This window comes from Ictalurus furcatus, chromosome 9 (assembly GCF_023375685.1).
Source record: "Ictalurus furcatus strain D&B chromosome 9, Billie_1.0, whole genome shotgun sequence".
NCBI classification, from domain to species: Eukaryota; Metazoa; Chordata; class Actinopteri; order Siluriformes; family Ictaluridae; genus Ictalurus; species Ictalurus furcatus.
In genome coordinates this window covers 21,809,381-21,827,412 of record NC_071263.1, presented here as the reverse complement: position 1 = coordinate 21,827,412, position 18,032 = coordinate 21,809,381, and the positions used below count along the sequence as shown (strand labels likewise).

The window sequence follows — 18,032 nt, the reverse complement described above, 5'->3', positions numbered from 1 at the left end:
GTCCAGTGTGCATTATTTTGTGTATCGCAGCACAGTCTGTTGTGTTATTTCTCACACAGTACAGTGTATAATGGCTACGTTTCATAAGAATCTGTCAGTTGTATGTTTGCTCTCTGCTGAATAGCAGCTCTACACTCACTCAATCCCTTCAGCTCTAATCTAATAATGCACAGGACTAGTGATAATTGTCTAGAGGTTTGGTATTCTATAATTTCCTGGCTGAGCTCTGTCAGTGTTCCAGCTCTAGGGAGTTAACTCTTACAGTCTGACAGATGAATTAACTGCTTGGTGCATTCACTGTGGGCCATAAGGATTAGTGATTTTTATCATCACTGTTACACAGTGGCTCCATTCATTTTTAAAAGGCCAATAAGTGTAAAGGACAGAGCACCGTAGTAATAATCCATCACTTTTTTCCAAACAGAAATTGGCTGATTTTTTATTTTTATTATTTAATTTTCTCGTAATGACAGGAGGGGTTGCCAGGGTGCCTTCAGATCCATAAATTGATACTTAAATTGCATGGTTCCCCCAAATCTGGATTATTTTTGTATTTAGTAATTTGGCACACATTTTTTTTTATCCACAACCAGACAGTTGAGGTAAGATGCAAGTGAGGGTTTTGCTTAAGGGCCTAAGAGTGACTGTCTTGCAGGGCCTGAAATTTGAACTAATAATCTTCCAATTGTTAGTGCAGAATCTTACCGAACGTGTTCATCATACTGCTCCCATTTATAATGGCATTTCCGTTTATATTTAACATATTCATGTCTGGCTTTTTATCTCATGCAGCTCCCCCCGCACTCCTGGTGAGTTGCTGGCGTTGTTCCGCTATCCACGCGACCCTTACACAGTGGAACAGGCCCGAGCCGGAGAGATCTTTGAGCAAACTCTCCTCCTCATTCAGCGGCATGTCAACCAGGGCCTGATGGTGGACACCAATGGGACAGGTATCTCATAATACTAAAAATGTTGACACAGTTTAACATGTAACCATGTTAAAAAGAATATTTGGATATTAACATTGCATGACCTTGGAATTATAAGTTTTGATTGTCTGGTGGTTATGTGATTTTATCACTTCATATACTATCAATATGAACTCTGCTTTGTTTTTTCACTATTTCACTATTCACATCTTAGCTTTCCGTTACAATGACCTGGTGTCGCCACGCTTCTTGGACATGATCGCGAACCTGTCCGGCTGTACAGCTCACCGCCGCTTCAACAACTGCTCCGACATCTGCTTCCATCAGAAGTACCGCAGCCACGATGGCACATGCAACAACCTGCAGCACCCCATGTGGGGCGCCTCGCTCACCGCCTTCGAACGCTTGTTAAAGTCTGTCTATGACAACGGCTTCAACTTGCCACGCGGTGCCACAGAGAGACTCCACAATGGCTTTGATCTGCCTCTGCCACGCCTCGTCTCCACCACCATGATAGGCACAGAGAGGATTACTCCTGACGAGCGATACACACACATGCTCATGCAGTGGGGCCAGTTCCTGGATCATGACCTGGACTCCACCGTAGTAGCACTCAGTCAGTCTCGTTTCTCCGATGGCCAGCTGTGCACATCGGTCTGTACCAATGACCCGCCCTGCTTCCCTGTCATGTTCCCACCCAATGATCCACGGCAACGGAGGACCGCTGCCCGCTGCATGTTCTTTGTCCGCTCGAGCCCAGTGTGTGGAAGTGGCATGACTTCACTGCTCATGAACTCGGTGTACCCTCGCGAGCAGATCAACCAACTGACGTCCTACATTGATGCTTCTAATGTGTACGGCAGCTCGCATCATGAAGCAGATGAGATACGAGACCGGGCCGGACATCGGGGCATGCTGCGGCAAGGTATTGTCCAGCGCACGGGAAAACCGCTGCTGCCTTTCGCCAGTGGGCCACCCACAGAGTGCATGCGTGACGAGAACGAGAGCCCCATTCCTTGCTTCCTGGCTGGGGATCACCGTGCCAATGAGCAGTTGGGCCTCACAGCCATGCACACGGTGTGGTTCCGTGAGCATAACCGTATCGCCAGAGAGCTGCTGCGCCTGAACCCGCACTGGGATGGAGACACCATTTACCACGAGGCACGCAAGATCGTGGGCGCCCAGATGCAGCACATCACCTACAGTCACTGGCTGCCCAAAATACTAGGTGAAGCCGGCATGAAAATGATGGGCAGTTACCGTGGCTACGACCCCAACGTCAATGCAGGAATCTTTAACGCCTTTGCCACAGCTGCATTCCGCTTTGGCCACACCCTCATCAATCCCATTTTGTACCGGTTAGGTGAAAATTTCCAGCCCATCCAGCAAGGCCACATAGCTCTGCACAAGGCTTTCTTCTCTCCCTTCCGTATTGTAAACGAGGGAGGCATCGACCCCCTGCTGCGTGGACTGTTTGGCGTGGCAGGAAAGATGCGAGTATCCACACAGCTGCTCAACACCGAGCTGACAGAGCGCCTTTTCTCCATGGCCCATGCTGTGGCCTTGGACCTCGCTGCAATAAACATCCAAAGAGGACGTGACCATGGCATCCCTCCCTACAACGACTACAGAGTGTTCTGCAATCTCACCTCAGCACACACTTTTGATGACCTGAGAAATGAAATTCACAGCTCCACCGTTCGGGAGAAGCTTGAGAAGTATATGCATGATAAATTCATTCATATAGCCTGTTAAATATTCATGTGTATTGTTTTACTAATCGGTGGCTAGTGCTGAATGGTTGGGTTGTATGTGATCCCAGGCTCTATGGCACACCGTTGAACATCGATCTGTTCCCTGCTTTGATGGCTGAGGATCTTGTTCCTGGGAGCAGACTGGGGCCGACTCTCATGTGTCTTCTGGCCGCACAGTTTAAGCGGCTCAGAGACGGTGACAGGTAACCTGCATGTTTTAATTACTGATCTCTCATATGTATAACTGCAGTTATAACTTTAATGTGATGTTTGTAATTAATATGTTTAGCGCCTCCATTTTTTTTTTCAAACTGTATAGTGTTAGGAATATAAGTAAAACTTTTTTTTAAATGGTGATTGTTGTCCTATAACAGTATACCTGTTTGAGGTCGACCGATTGATCGGTTTTGTCAATTAATCAACAAATATAACCAATTGCTGGAACTATCGGTTATCTGCAAATATCCACACCAGTAGTTTTTCCCGGTTGCGTCTGAGTTGGCTGAGAAGGAAACACTGTATTTATACAGCACAAGCACGGCCTCTAGGGGCAAAATAAAAACACTGACAAATTTTGGTGTGTTATTTGAAGTGTTTTTTGATTAAGTTTGGATGTCTCTATTTTTATTTGTTATTTGGAGTGTTACTTTATGGTTCTGTTTGGATATATAGCTTTTATTCACTTTAATATTTATTAGTAATTAATATATATTAATATTCAGATATTTATATCATTTAAAAAGTACAGTACTTTTTCCTGGTACAGTCAGTACTGTTTATCTTTGTAATAAAGTTCAGCAATATTTTACTTTGAGTGTTATGTTTTCATTCAGTATCAATTTTAAAAGCTATCAGTTGATTAATCGGTCATCTGCAAGTACTGCCCAACTTTCGGTATAGGTATAGTGGGGCTTGAAAGTTTGTGAACCCTTTAGAATTTTCAATATATCTGCATAAAAATGACCTAAAACATCATCAGATTTTTGCACAAGTCCTAAAAGTAGATGAAGAGAACCCAATTAAACAAATGAGACAAAAAATGTTACACTTGGTCATTTATTTATTGCGGAAAATGGTGTAATACTACCTTTCTGTGAGTGGCAAAAGTATGTGAACCTTTGCTTTCAGTATCTGGTGTGACCCCCTTGTGCAGCAATAACTGCAACTAAACATTTCCAGTAACTGTTGATCAGTCCTGCATGTCGGCTTGGAGGAATTTCAGCCCATTCCTCAGTATAGAACAGCTTCAACTCTGGGATGTTTGTGGGTTTCCTCAATGAACCGATTGCTTCAGGTCCTTCCACAACATTTCTATTGGATGAAGGCCAGGACTTTGATTTGACCATTACAAAACATTAACTCTATTATTTTATAACCATTGTTTGGTAGAACAACTTGTGTGCTTAGGGTCCTTGTCTTGCTGCATGACCCACTTTCTCTTGAGATTCAGTTCATGTACAGATGTCCTGACATTTTCCTGTAGAATACACTGGTATACTTCAGAATTCATTGTTTCATCAATGATGGTAAGTCGTCCTGACCCAGATTCAGCAAAACAGGCCTAAACCATGATACTACCACCAACATGTGTCACAGATGGGATAAGGTTGTTATGCTGGTTTTCCCTTCTCCAAACATAACCCTTCTTATTGAATCCAGAAATTCTATTTTGGTCTCATATATCCACAAAATATTTTTCCAACATCCTTCTGGCTTGTCCACGTGATCTTTAGCAAACTTCAGACAGGCAGCAATGGGGGTTTTATTGGAGAGCAGTGGTTTTCTCCATGCAACCATGTCATGCACACCATTGTTGTTCAGTGTTCTCCAGATGGTGGACTCATGAACATTAACATTAGCTAATGTGAGAGAGGCCTTTAGTTGCTTAGAAGTAACCCTGGCTCCTTTGAGACCTCGTGACTATTACCCGTCTTGTTCTTGGAGTGATCTTTGTTGATTGATCACTCCTGGGGAGGGTAACAGTGGTCCTCAATTTCTTCCATCTGTACACAATCTGTCTGACTGTGCATTGGTGGAGTCCAAACTCTCTAGAGATGGTTTTGTAGCCTTTTCCAGCTTGATGAGCATCAACAGCTCTTTTTCTGAGTTCCACAGAAATCTTATTTGTTCGTGCCATGATACACATCCACAAACATGTGTTGTGAAGATCAGACTTTGATAGATCCCTGTTCTTTAAATAAAACAGGGTGCTCACTCACACCTGATTGTCATCCCATTGATTGAAAACACCTGACTCTAATTTCACCTTCAAATTAAACTGCTAATCCTAGCAGTTCACATACTTTTGCTACTCACAGATATGTAATATTGGATCATTTTCCTCAATAAATAAATGACCAAATATATTATTTTTGTCTTGTTTGTTTAATTGGGTTCCATTCCAATGATGTTTTAGGTCATATTTCTGCAGATATATGGAAAATTCTAAAGGATTCACAAACTTTTAAGCACCACTGTAAAATCCACGATCGGTTCACCTCTAAAGCCTGTTGTGCTTTACTCTTTACATTATACACAGTTTCACAGTTTCTGATTTCTTTCCCATGCTATACTGTTATAACTATATTTTAGTATATAATTTCTTTGTTCTATTTCATGTTTGTTTTTTGCCAGATTCTGGTACGAGAACCCTGGCGTGTTTAGCCCAGCTCAGTTGACTCAGCTGAAGCAGGCTTCTCTCACCCGGGTGCTGTGTGACAACGGAGACAACATTACCCGCATTCAGTCTGACGTCTTCACCGTGGCAGAGTTCCCTCGAGCATATGGAAACTGTGAGGATGTGCCCAAGATCGACCTGCGGATGTGGCAGGACTGCTGTGAAGGTACGTACAAGGACGAGATTATAATCTTTATAAACTCTGTCTACACCAACGCTGTTTATCTACATCTTTCCACACATGAATAAACTTTCATTATGCTTGATGTGTCTAATCTTGTTTGTGATCGTCTAGCCTGCTTACATAGTTGCATTCTGATTAGAATGACTCACAGTCTGTTGTTTAGTTAAAATCCCTTCATTTGGAATATCACTGAAAAGATACTCATGTGAGAATAGCGAGGCTAACTGTCAACTATGCAGTAATGATAATGTCATAAGGGTTCCTGTGCGATCCAGTTCTTTCTTTTAAATTGCTTGTTTCACATGAACTATACTCTAGAAACCTTGATGTATTGCTTACATTATACAGTCAGAGGTGGGTAGAGTAGACGAAAATAATTACTCAAGTACAAGTAAAACTACTTATAAAAAAAAAATAATTACTCAGTATCAGTAAAAGTAGTAATGCTAATCATTGCTTGAGTAAGAGGGCGCCTGTGGTTCAGGTGGTAGAGCGGGTTGTCCACTAATCGTAGGGTTGGCAGTTCGGTTCCCGGCCCACATGACTCCACATGCCGAAGTGTCCTTGGGCAAGACACTGAACCCTAAGTTGCTCCCGATGGCAAGTTAGCGCCTTGCGTGGCAGCTCTGCTTCCATTGGTATGTGAGTGCGTGTGTGAATGGGTGAATGAGACACAGCTTTGGAACTGCTAAGGTTAAAAAAGTGCTATATAAGTGCAAACCAGGAGTAATAAAGTATCCAATGAGAAGACTACTCAAGTAGCAAATTACTAGATAACAAGTTACAAGATTTTTTTTAAAAAGTTACTCAAGTAAATGTACCGGAGTAAATCTAGCACGTTACTACCCACCTCTGTGTACAGGTAGGCATTTTTGTTCATGTACATGTATGTATTGTTCTTTCTACAGTCTTGACTAAGTTAAACATGCATTATTTTTAAATGTGAGCAGTTGCAGATGTTTTGGGACCTGGAGTGCTTAGGCCTAGCAAAGAAATGCCATCGAGCATAAATAGTGAGCCAAGAAAGAAAACATTTACTAAATCATTCATGTGTTATGATCCATTGAGGTATTTAATTGGTGCTGGAATCAGCTGAGTCATTATCTCAGGCTTAGGCAGTAATCATTTGCTTTCCTTTGAATGAATGGACACAGAAGTATAATCTTATGGGTGTTATGAAAGTCAACCAGATTGAGAAACATCTTTTATGTTTAATTAAGTTTAATTATATATGATTTGAAAAGTGAACATAAAAAAAAAAAACATTTTATATATATATTTATTCCTATTCTTGCAGAATTTAAGATGAATGGTTGGGATTGATCTTTTCAGGCCTGTCTGTCAGACTGCTAGAACAAAGAGTTCAATTTTAGAACAGTTTTTCCTATTGTTTAAGTGATTTTTTTAAAATTATTGTGTTTAATGTTTATTTTATACAGTCGTTTTGATCATTTCTGTGGACCAGCAACCCCTTACCTCAAAGCACTTATCACACCCTGCACTGCACCACACTTTCTCCGATCCTCTGGCACCACTCGACTGGTCCCACCATCTCTCAGGGTACAAGGAAGGCATGCATCAAGACTCTTCACTGTTCTGGCACCTAGGTGGTGGAATGAACTTCCCCTAGATGTCCGAACAGCTGAGTCACTGGCTGTCTTCAAACGATGTCTAAAGACCTACTTCTTCCTAAAGTACTTAAATTAGCACTTTAAATGTTTAAAATTCTGCAGTCTGTGTGCTTTTCTTTCTTTATTACCTCCCCAACAGAGTTTTTTGACTGATGGTATTTTTAGTCTGGGACCAAGTGAACCAGTATCAGGATGTATTTATTTATAGAGACTTCAAAGCGTATCTGTAATGTATAAAGGCATCTGCCAAATGCAGTAAATGTAAATGTTTTATGACTGGTGCCAATGATTCTGGAGGGCTTTATTTTTCACTACTTGCAGATTTCACACTATATGTATTGTTGCTGCATGAAAGCAGCATTGTATTCTTTCTACTGTCAGTGATGTGCAATAATGCTCAAATCCACAGACTGCCGCACCAAAGGTCAGTTCAATGCCCTGTCCTATCACTTCAGAGGCCGCCGGTCAGTGGCGCACAGTTACGTAGACGAGAATCCTTCTAGAAAGTTGCAGGATGATCACAGGTCAGTCTCATGCTTAAATTTCTTTTTGAAACTTTTATCCTGATTACATAAAGTTTTAGAAATGTTATTAAACATAAATGCATAGGCTTGCTGAAATCTAGCCTATACGAACTATAGCAAAATATAGTTCAAAATTAATTTATTATACCATTTTGTTTTTCAGCCATATTGATGATGACAGAACCATCATAAATGCAACTCTTTCCTCAAAGTCAAACACTGAACCTCCAGTAAATGACTTCCAGGACTTTGTTATGGACATGCAGAAGACGATCACTAGTTTACGAAAGCAGGTGAGACTGGACTCTGGGTTAAAGATGAAAAGGGTTTTTAAACAGAAAAAAGTTCCACATAGGTGTCATGTTCTGAACAATATGGGACAGTTGTACTTTAACTGTGACTTGTAAACCTTTAAACACATTAATGATGCAGCAGAGGAGTAAAGGCATTGGTATACTTTCAGCAAAACAACCACCTTCGTAATAATTCTATGGTCGTTTTTCCTCTGCAAATGCCGAAGCCATACAAAAAAAGTAGAATTGTATTATATTTTTGCATCATAATAATGTCCTGTAAGATATACATAATTTTATTAAATCTCTGTGTGGTGAAACCTCAAATCCAGAAGCATTAGCAGACTAATTGAAGGGCAATGGATTAATAGATCTATTGTGCAAGGGTATGCAGAAATTTTGGAACAGTTTCCACAATTCACATATCTCATTTGTAAAGAGATCCAGCACCAGGCAGATGTCCTGGCATAAGACGAGCTTTGTACTGAAGACTACACAAATTCTGCATTATTTCAGAATAGCTCTGAAGCAGGGTGCCAGTTTCATTCCTGGAAAACCAGTCAATTGCCATGTTTATTAGAGCAGGAAAATTACTCAACTTCTCTGCTCTCCAGCTCTGCAGGACTGCACCCCTGCTCTAGAGAGTTGATGAGATGGGTTGGCACTGTTTGAACAGAAACAGGATCAGGATCAGATAGCCCTGCACATTTGGACATTTTAAGAGTTTCAGTGCTGTAGGCGAATCTACATTTCAAACACATGGCTTTAATTAAGGCATCAGCAAAGCGAGAGACTGAATGGATTATATAGCCTTGAACTTCAGAAACATGATTCTTATTTTAAGCCTTATTATCAAGAACATACAGTACTCTGCAGTATGTTTTAGGCACATGTGAAGAAATACTGTAGAGCAAAGATGCCTTCAAAATAATGAAATTAAATGTTAAATACAGTAAAGAGCAGTAAACAGAAGTAAATGAAGCAAAGTCAATATTTGGTGTGACAAAAAAATAAAAATAGTAGTCTTGGGTACAACTAGTGCAGTTTTATAAGGAAATGAGCTGTAAGTTTTATTAAGCATCTTGCAGAACGGTTCTTCTGGAGACTTTGACTGTCACACTTGCTTCTTATCTTTGCAGCAAAACCCAGCGGCCTTCATTATGTTTTATGTCTGAAAAGTGTCTCTTACATAATATGCTGCTTTCTTTACTGACATGCAAACACTTTTGTGTAAAAATTTAATTTTGTGCTAGAAAACTAATGTTTGGGAATCTAAAATGTTTTTGTACTGACTCGATAATGTAGAAGTCATAAAATAAAAAAATCTATAACAAAGTTGGTGCAAAAAAAAAACAAAATAGGGTGCCTGAAACTTTTGCACAGTACTGTACATAGAGATATATGCTGACTGTGCTGGTCATCTGTTGAGTTAAAGCATATGGTTTACAGATGGCTTTGCTGCATTACTAATGAAGGCTTAATTTTTTCCAGTTTTTAAAGTGACCAGCACTGATTAAGGCAGAGGCGCTAAAAGGTTATGACTTGTACTCTCTCACATCTTGTGTCCTGTAGATAAAAAGACTTGAAGTCCGTCTGAGTAAGACAGACTGCACTGATGAAGAGGGAAGACAGCGGGGGAACAGAGAGGCCTGGAAGAAAGACCCCTGCACCACATGCGAGTGCAGAGTACGTATACCACGTCCATGTATTCAAGCAGTCCTGTGGACTGGAGGTTCCTTAACAGCACCTAGTATCAAAAATACATAATTTAATATACCATTCTTTATCATATGACACCTTTTTAAAGGCCACTGTGAAACACTGTTTACTGAATCACTATAGCAAAATCACACTGTAACATCACACTACCTCCATTATAAAATTCTGAATCGAACTAATATTCCGGTCATGTAAATTTTAGAATATAATAGAATTAGCTGTATGTAGTTTCCATGTCCTGGCAACAAGGCAGCTAATAAAATGTTCTTATATAGAGCCAGTCACCTTGTTAAAGGGCAGAGTGTCACTGTTTACATGCCATTTAATCCACTGTTGGAGCTAATGAAAAACAGGATATGAAATATAGTCTGCTCTAGGTGTTGTGCTCAACTGCAGGAAAATTACATAAGGAATAAAGCACAATAGGGCATGTTGTAACCGGAAAAGGAATAGTAAACAACAACAGGATTGCAGCCGGCGATATGTTACCACCTAGAAGTGGATTATTTTCCTATAATAGCATGTCCTGTAAAATGTTATTCCTCTTCTACCACAACAGTTTGCCACCACTTACAAGTTTATATCTATTAATGAATGACATGTCATACAGTTCAACAGTCGCATTTAATGTTGTAGAACTTCTGTGAAACAGGTTAGTTCCTGTTATGACTTACTTTGTAACAGCTATAAAGAGTCGTTCCTTCACCAGCCTCTCTGGAAGTTTATAAGGCAGTGCAGCTTGTCATGTTACCAAGATAAAGCTCAAAGTCCTGACTCTTACAAAGCCCTCACATTAGAGACTCCTTCCATAAACGTTAAATAAACATCTCCGTAACAGAAAACTTCACCACATCAACGATTATACTTTTTTTTTTCTGTTAAATAACAACATGGTTTTTAATCTGTTTATGCTTTGGCTTAGATTATGTGAAGTGTCCATACAAGTCCCTGTGAATGAACTGTTATTATAAATGTTCAGTTCTTAGAACGAGTGTATTAATATACGCGAGCGGTCAAAAGTTTAGACATACTCATTCTTTATTTATTTTTTTTCCTACATTTTAGAATAATAATAAAGTCATCAAAACTCTGTAGTAACACAAATGAAACTATGGAAATTATGTTCCAAATCCAAAATAAATGTTTTTAATAATTTCATATTTTATCATCTTCAAAGTAGACCTCCTTTTTGCGTAGAATTTCCAGAAATGTATTCTTGGCATTTTCTCAACCGATTTCTTGAGGAATCTCTCGGAGATGCTTTTTAAACAGTATTAAAGGAGTTCCCACCTACGCTCCACACTTATTGGCTGCTTTTCGGAATAAGTCACTCATCCATTAAGTTATCCATTTTTTTAAAAAAAATTTTTTTGTAAATAAAATGTTAGTTTTCCAATGAAAGAAATGAATATGTCGGCACAGTTATATTTTTGTCTGCAACACCGATTTCAAAACATTCAATCACACACCTTCAGATCAAAAAGTTTTTAAGATCATGAGAAACATTTCAGTCAAGTGTCTCCAAACTGTTGACCGGTAGTGTATACCTGGGATTTGAATTATAGTTGGCTCAGCTGTCAAAGCTGCTAATATATATATATATATATATATATATATATATATATATATATATATATGTGTGTGTGTATAAAATGTGTGAACACTTTCAGATTCAAGGGAAAAGTGTACAGTGCTGTGGTGAAACTGTTAATCCCTGTGTGTCCTTTCAAAATTCACCGTTGAATCTGTGTTCAGTTAACATCAGGAAGCGAGTGTAGTGGGTTAAACTGGCTGCGTGCAACATGGAAAGAAGTCAAAGGAACTAAATCACACCTATGTGGTTATTTTGATTTGACTTTCTTCCCCACAAACAACTGATGTCATTGCATGGTACTACCTGCTATTTGAAAATTGACAAAAAGGCAGAGGTAATAAATGAGGAGTGCGTATAGAGCCTGTTCTTTCAGAGTGGCTTAACAAAATGTCACTCTACGCCATCAAGCCTTTGTCTCGCCCATACTCACGCCAACCTCATGTCTGTGTTATTTCAGTAGCTCTGTGTGTGGGGGTCTTGGGTATTGTGTGTCTCTCTGGCTAACACACTAATTTCTGCTGTTATCAGTCGTGCCCAGAGAGGATTTAATGGTGCCACACTGCCATCCCAGCCCTTCACCCATGTGCCAAGTGACATTCTTTTCAATTGGTGGCTAACCGAATTTTAACCTTTTCCCTTACTGCTTTTCCCCAAAAAAGCTTTGATGTCTTATCGCAAAAAACAACCAGTGGTTTTGTTCAGCTTCACTTGCCTGTAAAAATGCCGAATATAACTCTTGTCTCACTAAAGCACGCAGTGGAGTTTGATGACTGAATTTTTTTTTTCTTTCTTTTTTTCCCCCCCTCCTCTCCTCACTTCCTCTCCTCTAATTTTTTCTGAATTCTCCTGTGTGCATTAGGAGGGCCAGGTGACATGTTTTGTGGAGAAGTGTCCGCAAACATCATGTCCAAAGCCTGAGACACTGAAAGGTGTTTGCTGTCCTGTGTGCCTCGAACAGCCATCGAAAAAGCAGGCCGAAGAACATCACGTATAACCTCAGGAACACCGAAGCATTCAAAGACGAGACTTAACCGATGCGACCTGCCGCATCTACATGCCTCACTGTTTTTATTTCGTTTTGTTGTTTTTTAACCCCATATCTCCAGGCATGCCATGAGCTGCCCATGTTGCCACATTATCCACTTTTAAAATAACAGATGAATCAATGGATGAACAGATGAATGCCTAGAGGATGTTTTCTTCATCTCTTCCTCTATCAGGCCTGACCAAAGGGACCACAGGCCTTTAGAGACCACCGGATGTGTTGGCCTGACCCTTCCTGCCCCATCGTGTGCACTGAAGAGAAAGGATTACATTACAAATCGAGCTTGAACGAATCCGTTATCAGTCACATAGTCTCTAAAAAGCGTTCTCAGGTCAGAGATGGCAAATGGTGCTACTTCCCCAACATTAATACATATATAGGTATTGCTTTCTACTTTTTTTTTCTTTCTACAATGTTTTTACACAGTATGCAAAATGTTATGCACACTCAGTATGTGCCTTCCAAGGGTGTTCCTGGTTTCATAATTATACAAAAGACATTTTATAGGAAAAAAATACTAGAGTTACTCCAGCTTTTACTAAACTTTTATGGTGCTTTCTTATCATTTAATGAGTATATAACTTTACACATGCATCCACCTTTGTATCAACCTCTTGTATATGAAGATAATGTGAATATATTGAAAAATATATTTGTAATTGAAGAAAGTCTACTGATCACCAAATGTTTCGTTCCAGTAGCAACTGGTTAACATCTGGTGCTTTTCATATTTGCTTGTTTTTCCCTGACACTAAACATTTCACAGGGGCAGAAGTGTAGCAGCTGAGGTAAATAGGCCTTTGTGCTAGATAGTGTTACATCAGCATCTCGCAATGTTAGTTTCAGTTAAACACATTGGTCTGCAGACATCTTGCTCACCAGTGCAGTATTTCCAGCCTGTTTCGGAAAGGTTTACTGCCAGCGAGTCCCATCCCTGTTTGAACAGGTTCACCACAGTGTTGAAGAAGGGCATTGCCTCATTAGAGTGCTGCACAGATTTCATGCTCATGTCAGCATCATTTCCTCTGTGCAGTTTTTTTTTTTTTTTTTTGGTAATTTCCTGGAGGAATTGGCTTTACATTACTCTTGGATTGTTCTTTATTGCGATGTAAGGGTCTGCTCCATTTCACTGTCATTCACTGCCCTTCCTTTGTTTATTTTATTTATAGATGTAGTGGATTATGTTAGAGTATAGAGACCTGATGGCATGTAGATCAACACTCCCTGTCTATTTTTCACCCGCTCTACTCACCCAACTCAAAAATAGCCTTATATAAATTAACCCGTGACTTCCAGGCTTTGCTCATTTCCCTCTCTCTGTGGCTTGCCTGTATATAGTCAGAACATTTGGCTGAATGTTTTTTCTCTGGAATTAGTAGATGGCATGTGAACAGCGCTGACGTCATGTTAGAGAATGTGACACACTCTGACCTTAATTTTGCTCAAATTAAAGCCATATGGAATAGAAGAGAGGCAATGTTTTTATGTGAAACAGAAGAATAATACTGTGGAAGCCATAAGAATAACCGAAAATCCCAGATTTACTAACAGGCACATTAACAGTTCAGTTACTCACAGGGTATGTCTTGGTCTCTGATTGGCCAGCATGTGGTATATTTTGCAGGTTGTAAGACTTGGAATGTAGTGTTGGGTAATTGTGTTTCTAGCGAACAGCAAAATTGTAGTATTATTTTTTGTTTGTTATTGTGTATCTGCTTGCTTTCTTTATTCTGCCTCCCCGCAACTTAACGAAGAGGGCTTGCTGTTCGTCTGTGCTCTCTGTGTTCCCATGCTCCAGACTAATGTCAGTTCTCATTCAACACTTTTACCCCAGACTCTGACCTCTGCCCCAAACTGCCCATATGCAATGCAATGCACTGCCCTGCACGACTGAACAAACTGAACCCAGGGGTCAGAATGATTTCCTGATATTTTGTATTGTATTTCTGCCAAAGATTGTTTGCACTGTATTGTATGCCTCTCAACAATAATAAAATGAACACACTTGACATAAAAATGTTTTTAGGTTTTTTTACAACTCTCAACTTCCAATACCATTTACGTATATCTAATCAAGTACAGTGGAAGATATTGAAATGAAAGATTTTGGCAAATCCAGGCATTTTAAACCTAATTTCAATCTACCATAAATGTGATTACCAAGGAATTTTTTTTTTCAATGGGTGGTTGTTAGGGCTGTCAGTAAAAGTATTGCAAAATGTATTTTTGCAATCCCTATCATCCCTAAATTCTCTAGTCAGTTGAAATCTGAATCTATATAATTTGGTCCCTTTAGATATGGAGCAACTTTTTAAATGAGTGAGTTTGTTGTTTGTGTTACCAACTATCAGTCTCCTCCTGAGTCAATGTGGACACCACAAAATCTTCAGTTCACAAAAGCGAACATAACTGGAATTACAATTTACTGTATTTCTCCAGTGTTGAAACGTTGGATAAAACCTCATAAGAACACGTTTGATAAGACTTTCTTTGTCTCAGCAAAACACTTGTTGTTAGAGTGCAACAGTTGTAGATTTAAACAATATACAGTCCGCATATCTTAAAAATGCTTGGACGGAAGTGGACATCCATTATAAGGGAGTTTCAAGAAAATGACCATGGTGATCTCTAATATGGAGGTATTCCTTTGAATAGCTCGACGATATAAAAAAATGGTTAACGAATAACTTTCTCCATCTTAATGAAGACAAAATCGAAGTAATTGTTTTTGGTCCCCCGAGATTGAGAGATGGTCTCATTAATGAGCTTCGTAGTCACTTCCCCTCAATTTCTTCCCAGGTTAGGACCCTTGGTATCATCCTGGACTCAGAATTATGCTTAACCAAGCAAATAAATTCAGCTGTTAAGAATAGTTTTTACCAATTACAGATTATTTCTAAACTTAAGACATTTTTCTTTTTCCAAGATTTGGAGAAGGTTATTCGTGCTTTCATCACATCGCGCTTAGATTATTGTAATTCATTGTACTTGGGTCTTCCTCAGTCATCTCTTGTTCGTGTCCAGATAGTTCAGAATGCAGCTGTAAGGCTGTTGACCAAAGCAAAGAAATTTTATCATGTCACCCCAGTTTTATCCTCTCTCCATTGGCTCCCGGTCCATTTTAGGATCCAGTTTAAGATTCTGTTGTTTGTCTTTAAAACTCCTAATGATCACGCTCCATCTTATCTCAAAGATCTTCTTACACCACATTCATCTAGCAGATTTTTAAGATCTTCTGATATTTTTCTTTTGCATGTCCTTCGATGCTGTTTAAAAACTAATGGGGATAGAGCTTTTTCAGTTGCTGCTCCTAGTTTATGGAATCAATTGCCAATGGATATCAGTCTTGCACTTTATATTATCATTTTTAAAAAGAGCCTGAAAGTGTATCTCTTCTCCCAGGCGTTTAAATCTAGTTTTTACTATTGTTTATTGTCTGTCTCTATTTGGTTTTATTCTGTTTTCTATTGAACTTTTTATTACTCTGTTCAGCACTTTGGTCAGCTTTGCTATGTTTAAATGTGCTATATAAATAAAATTTACTTACTTACCTACTCACTTTGATTTCAGTGTTACACGGTATGTAAAAGAACAAGTTCAAATGTACTATTTCACTATTGTAGACATGTAGACAACTTTCTTCACACTTTCTTTTGCAATGCTTTTGCAAAAAAAAAGTGTGTTGTGAATCTGCCTGTTACAGGTATACTGAGGGAGAACTTTCTGGACAAACTACAATTATAGGTTGTGTAATTAGCCCTTTCATGCATAGTGGTCACTACAGTGAACAGCTATGCAAAAGGCATTTTCTGGCTATTGCAAGGATTTCAATAGAATAACTGCATAACTGCCACTGGAGTAATTCTTTGAACGCATGCAGTCCACTGGAGTGGACACTTCACAAACTTTTTGAAAAATGTATGTAAAAGTAAAATGAAGGTTAAAAAAAAAAAAAAAAGTTTATGCCTAAAGAAGAGTAAAAACACAGAGAAAAAAAAATCTTTGATAAGGATTTCATAATTCGTGCATGAAAGGGCTAAAGAAATGTGTTGTGCAAGGAATTAAACACAACAGGCTGTTCTGTTGTAATTTAATAATCAAAGGTGGTGGGATGAACACAAAGCGACGTTACTGTTACTACCCAAACTTGATCATTTTCCTATAATCACATACAAGTGTTTTATTCATCTCACGCCCCACTTTTTTTTTTTTATTAACTAAAGAATGATGTCATACTTTTTTAAAATCAGTTTTTAATCATGTCTGCACTACATTTGCAGAAATTTCACAAGACAAGTTAGTTTCTTTTCCCACTAACACTAACCAGCCTCTTTTATTTCTTTGTCTTGCCAAAAGACAAAAATGTCAGCTTGTCATGTTACTAAGAAACAGAGGAAGTCTTCTGTCCTGAATACTTTCCTGTGGTGGAAAACTGGCTGTTACAAAGTGTTGGCATTGTTAAATAAATGTCTCCCTACAAAACGTGTCACCATTTGAACAATTATATGTAATTTTTTTTTCCTTTTTAGATTTCCTTTTTAGAAAGAGTTGATGAGGTCCTGTTGGTGCCATACCCTGTCAGGTCACGTTTAAAAAGCCCTTCATTTAAAGATGATGTTAGCGAGTGCAGGATAAATGTCTCAAATATGGTGACAAGAAAAATAGGGACATCATTGGCAGGCTGCACTTGTCAGTTTGCCAGGATTGTCTGATGTTATTGTTATTGTCTGGTGTAAAGCAGCTCTACTACAGTCCCCAGTACAGTATTGGAACAGCAGTTGTATTCTGAATATGAGACGATAGATCAGCATTTCAGCTTACATTTCCTCATATTTACATCTAGATGTATTAAACAACTTTTTTAGGTGAGCAAAAGTATAGGAACAGACAGTCATAAAGTAAATTAAAGTAAATAAGACTTAATATTTGGTTGCATATCCCTTGCTTTCAATAACTGCATCAATCCGGTGACCCAATGACATCATCCGACTGTTGCATTTTTCTTTTGTGTTGCTTTTCCAGGCTTGTACCGCAGCTTTTTTCATTGTTGTTTGTTTCAGGGGGGTTTCTCCCTTTCAGTGTCGTCTTCAGGAGGCGAAATGCTGCTCAGCTGGATTAAGGTCTGGTGATTGAGTTGGCAGTCTAAAACTTTCCAATTTTTTCCCTGATGAAGTCCTTTGTTGTGTTGGCAGTGTGTTTTGGGTCATAGTCTTGCTACATGATGAAGTTCCTCCCAATTATATTGGATGCATTTCTCTGTAAAGTGGCAGACAGAATGTTTCTGTAGACTTCTGAATTCATTCAGCTGCAACTATCATGTGTTACATCATCAATAAATATTAGTGAGTCCATTCCAGAAGTAGCCATACAAGCCCAAGCCATGACACTACCTACACCATGCTTGACGGATGAACTTCTATGTTTTGGATCATGAGCAGATCCTTTCTTTCTCCACACTTTGGCCTTTCCATCACTTTGGTAGAGGGTAATCTTGGTTCCAGAAATTCTGTGGCTCATGTCTGTATTTCTTTGCCAATTCCATTCTGGATTTCTGATTCTTACTGCTGATGAGTGCTTTGCGTCTTGTGGTATGGCCTTTATATTTCTGTATTTGAGGTTTGCTTTGAACGGTAGATTGTGATACCTTCACCCCTGCCCTGAAAAGGTTGTTGGTGATGTCAC

At 39.1% G+C, this 18,032-nt stretch overlaps 1 protein-coding gene across 1 annotated transcript in view; it reads left to right on the top strand.

Moving 5' to 3' along the window:
• Positions 1-14,937, top strand: part of LOC128612259 (peroxidasin) — a 68,791-nt gene extending 53,854 nt beyond the window's left edge. The window contains exons 16-23 of the mRNA XM_053632220.1: positions 793-950; positions 1,144-2,647; positions 2,752-2,886; positions 5,318-5,526; positions 7,585-7,699; positions 7,863-7,992; positions 9,565-9,678; positions 12,165-14,937. Coding sequence (XP_053488195.1) covers positions 793-950; positions 1,144-2,647; positions 2,752-2,886; positions 5,318-5,526; positions 7,585-7,699; positions 7,863-7,992; positions 9,565-9,678; positions 12,165-12,299 — 2,500 coding nt within the window. The 3' untranslated portion in view covers positions 12,300-14,937. The remainder of the gene's footprint in view (positions 1-792; positions 951-1,143; positions 2,648-2,751; positions 2,887-5,317; positions 5,527-7,584; positions 7,700-7,862; positions 7,993-9,564; positions 9,679-12,164) is intronic.
• The last annotated feature ends 3,095 nt before the right edge of the window (positions 14,938-18,032 follow it).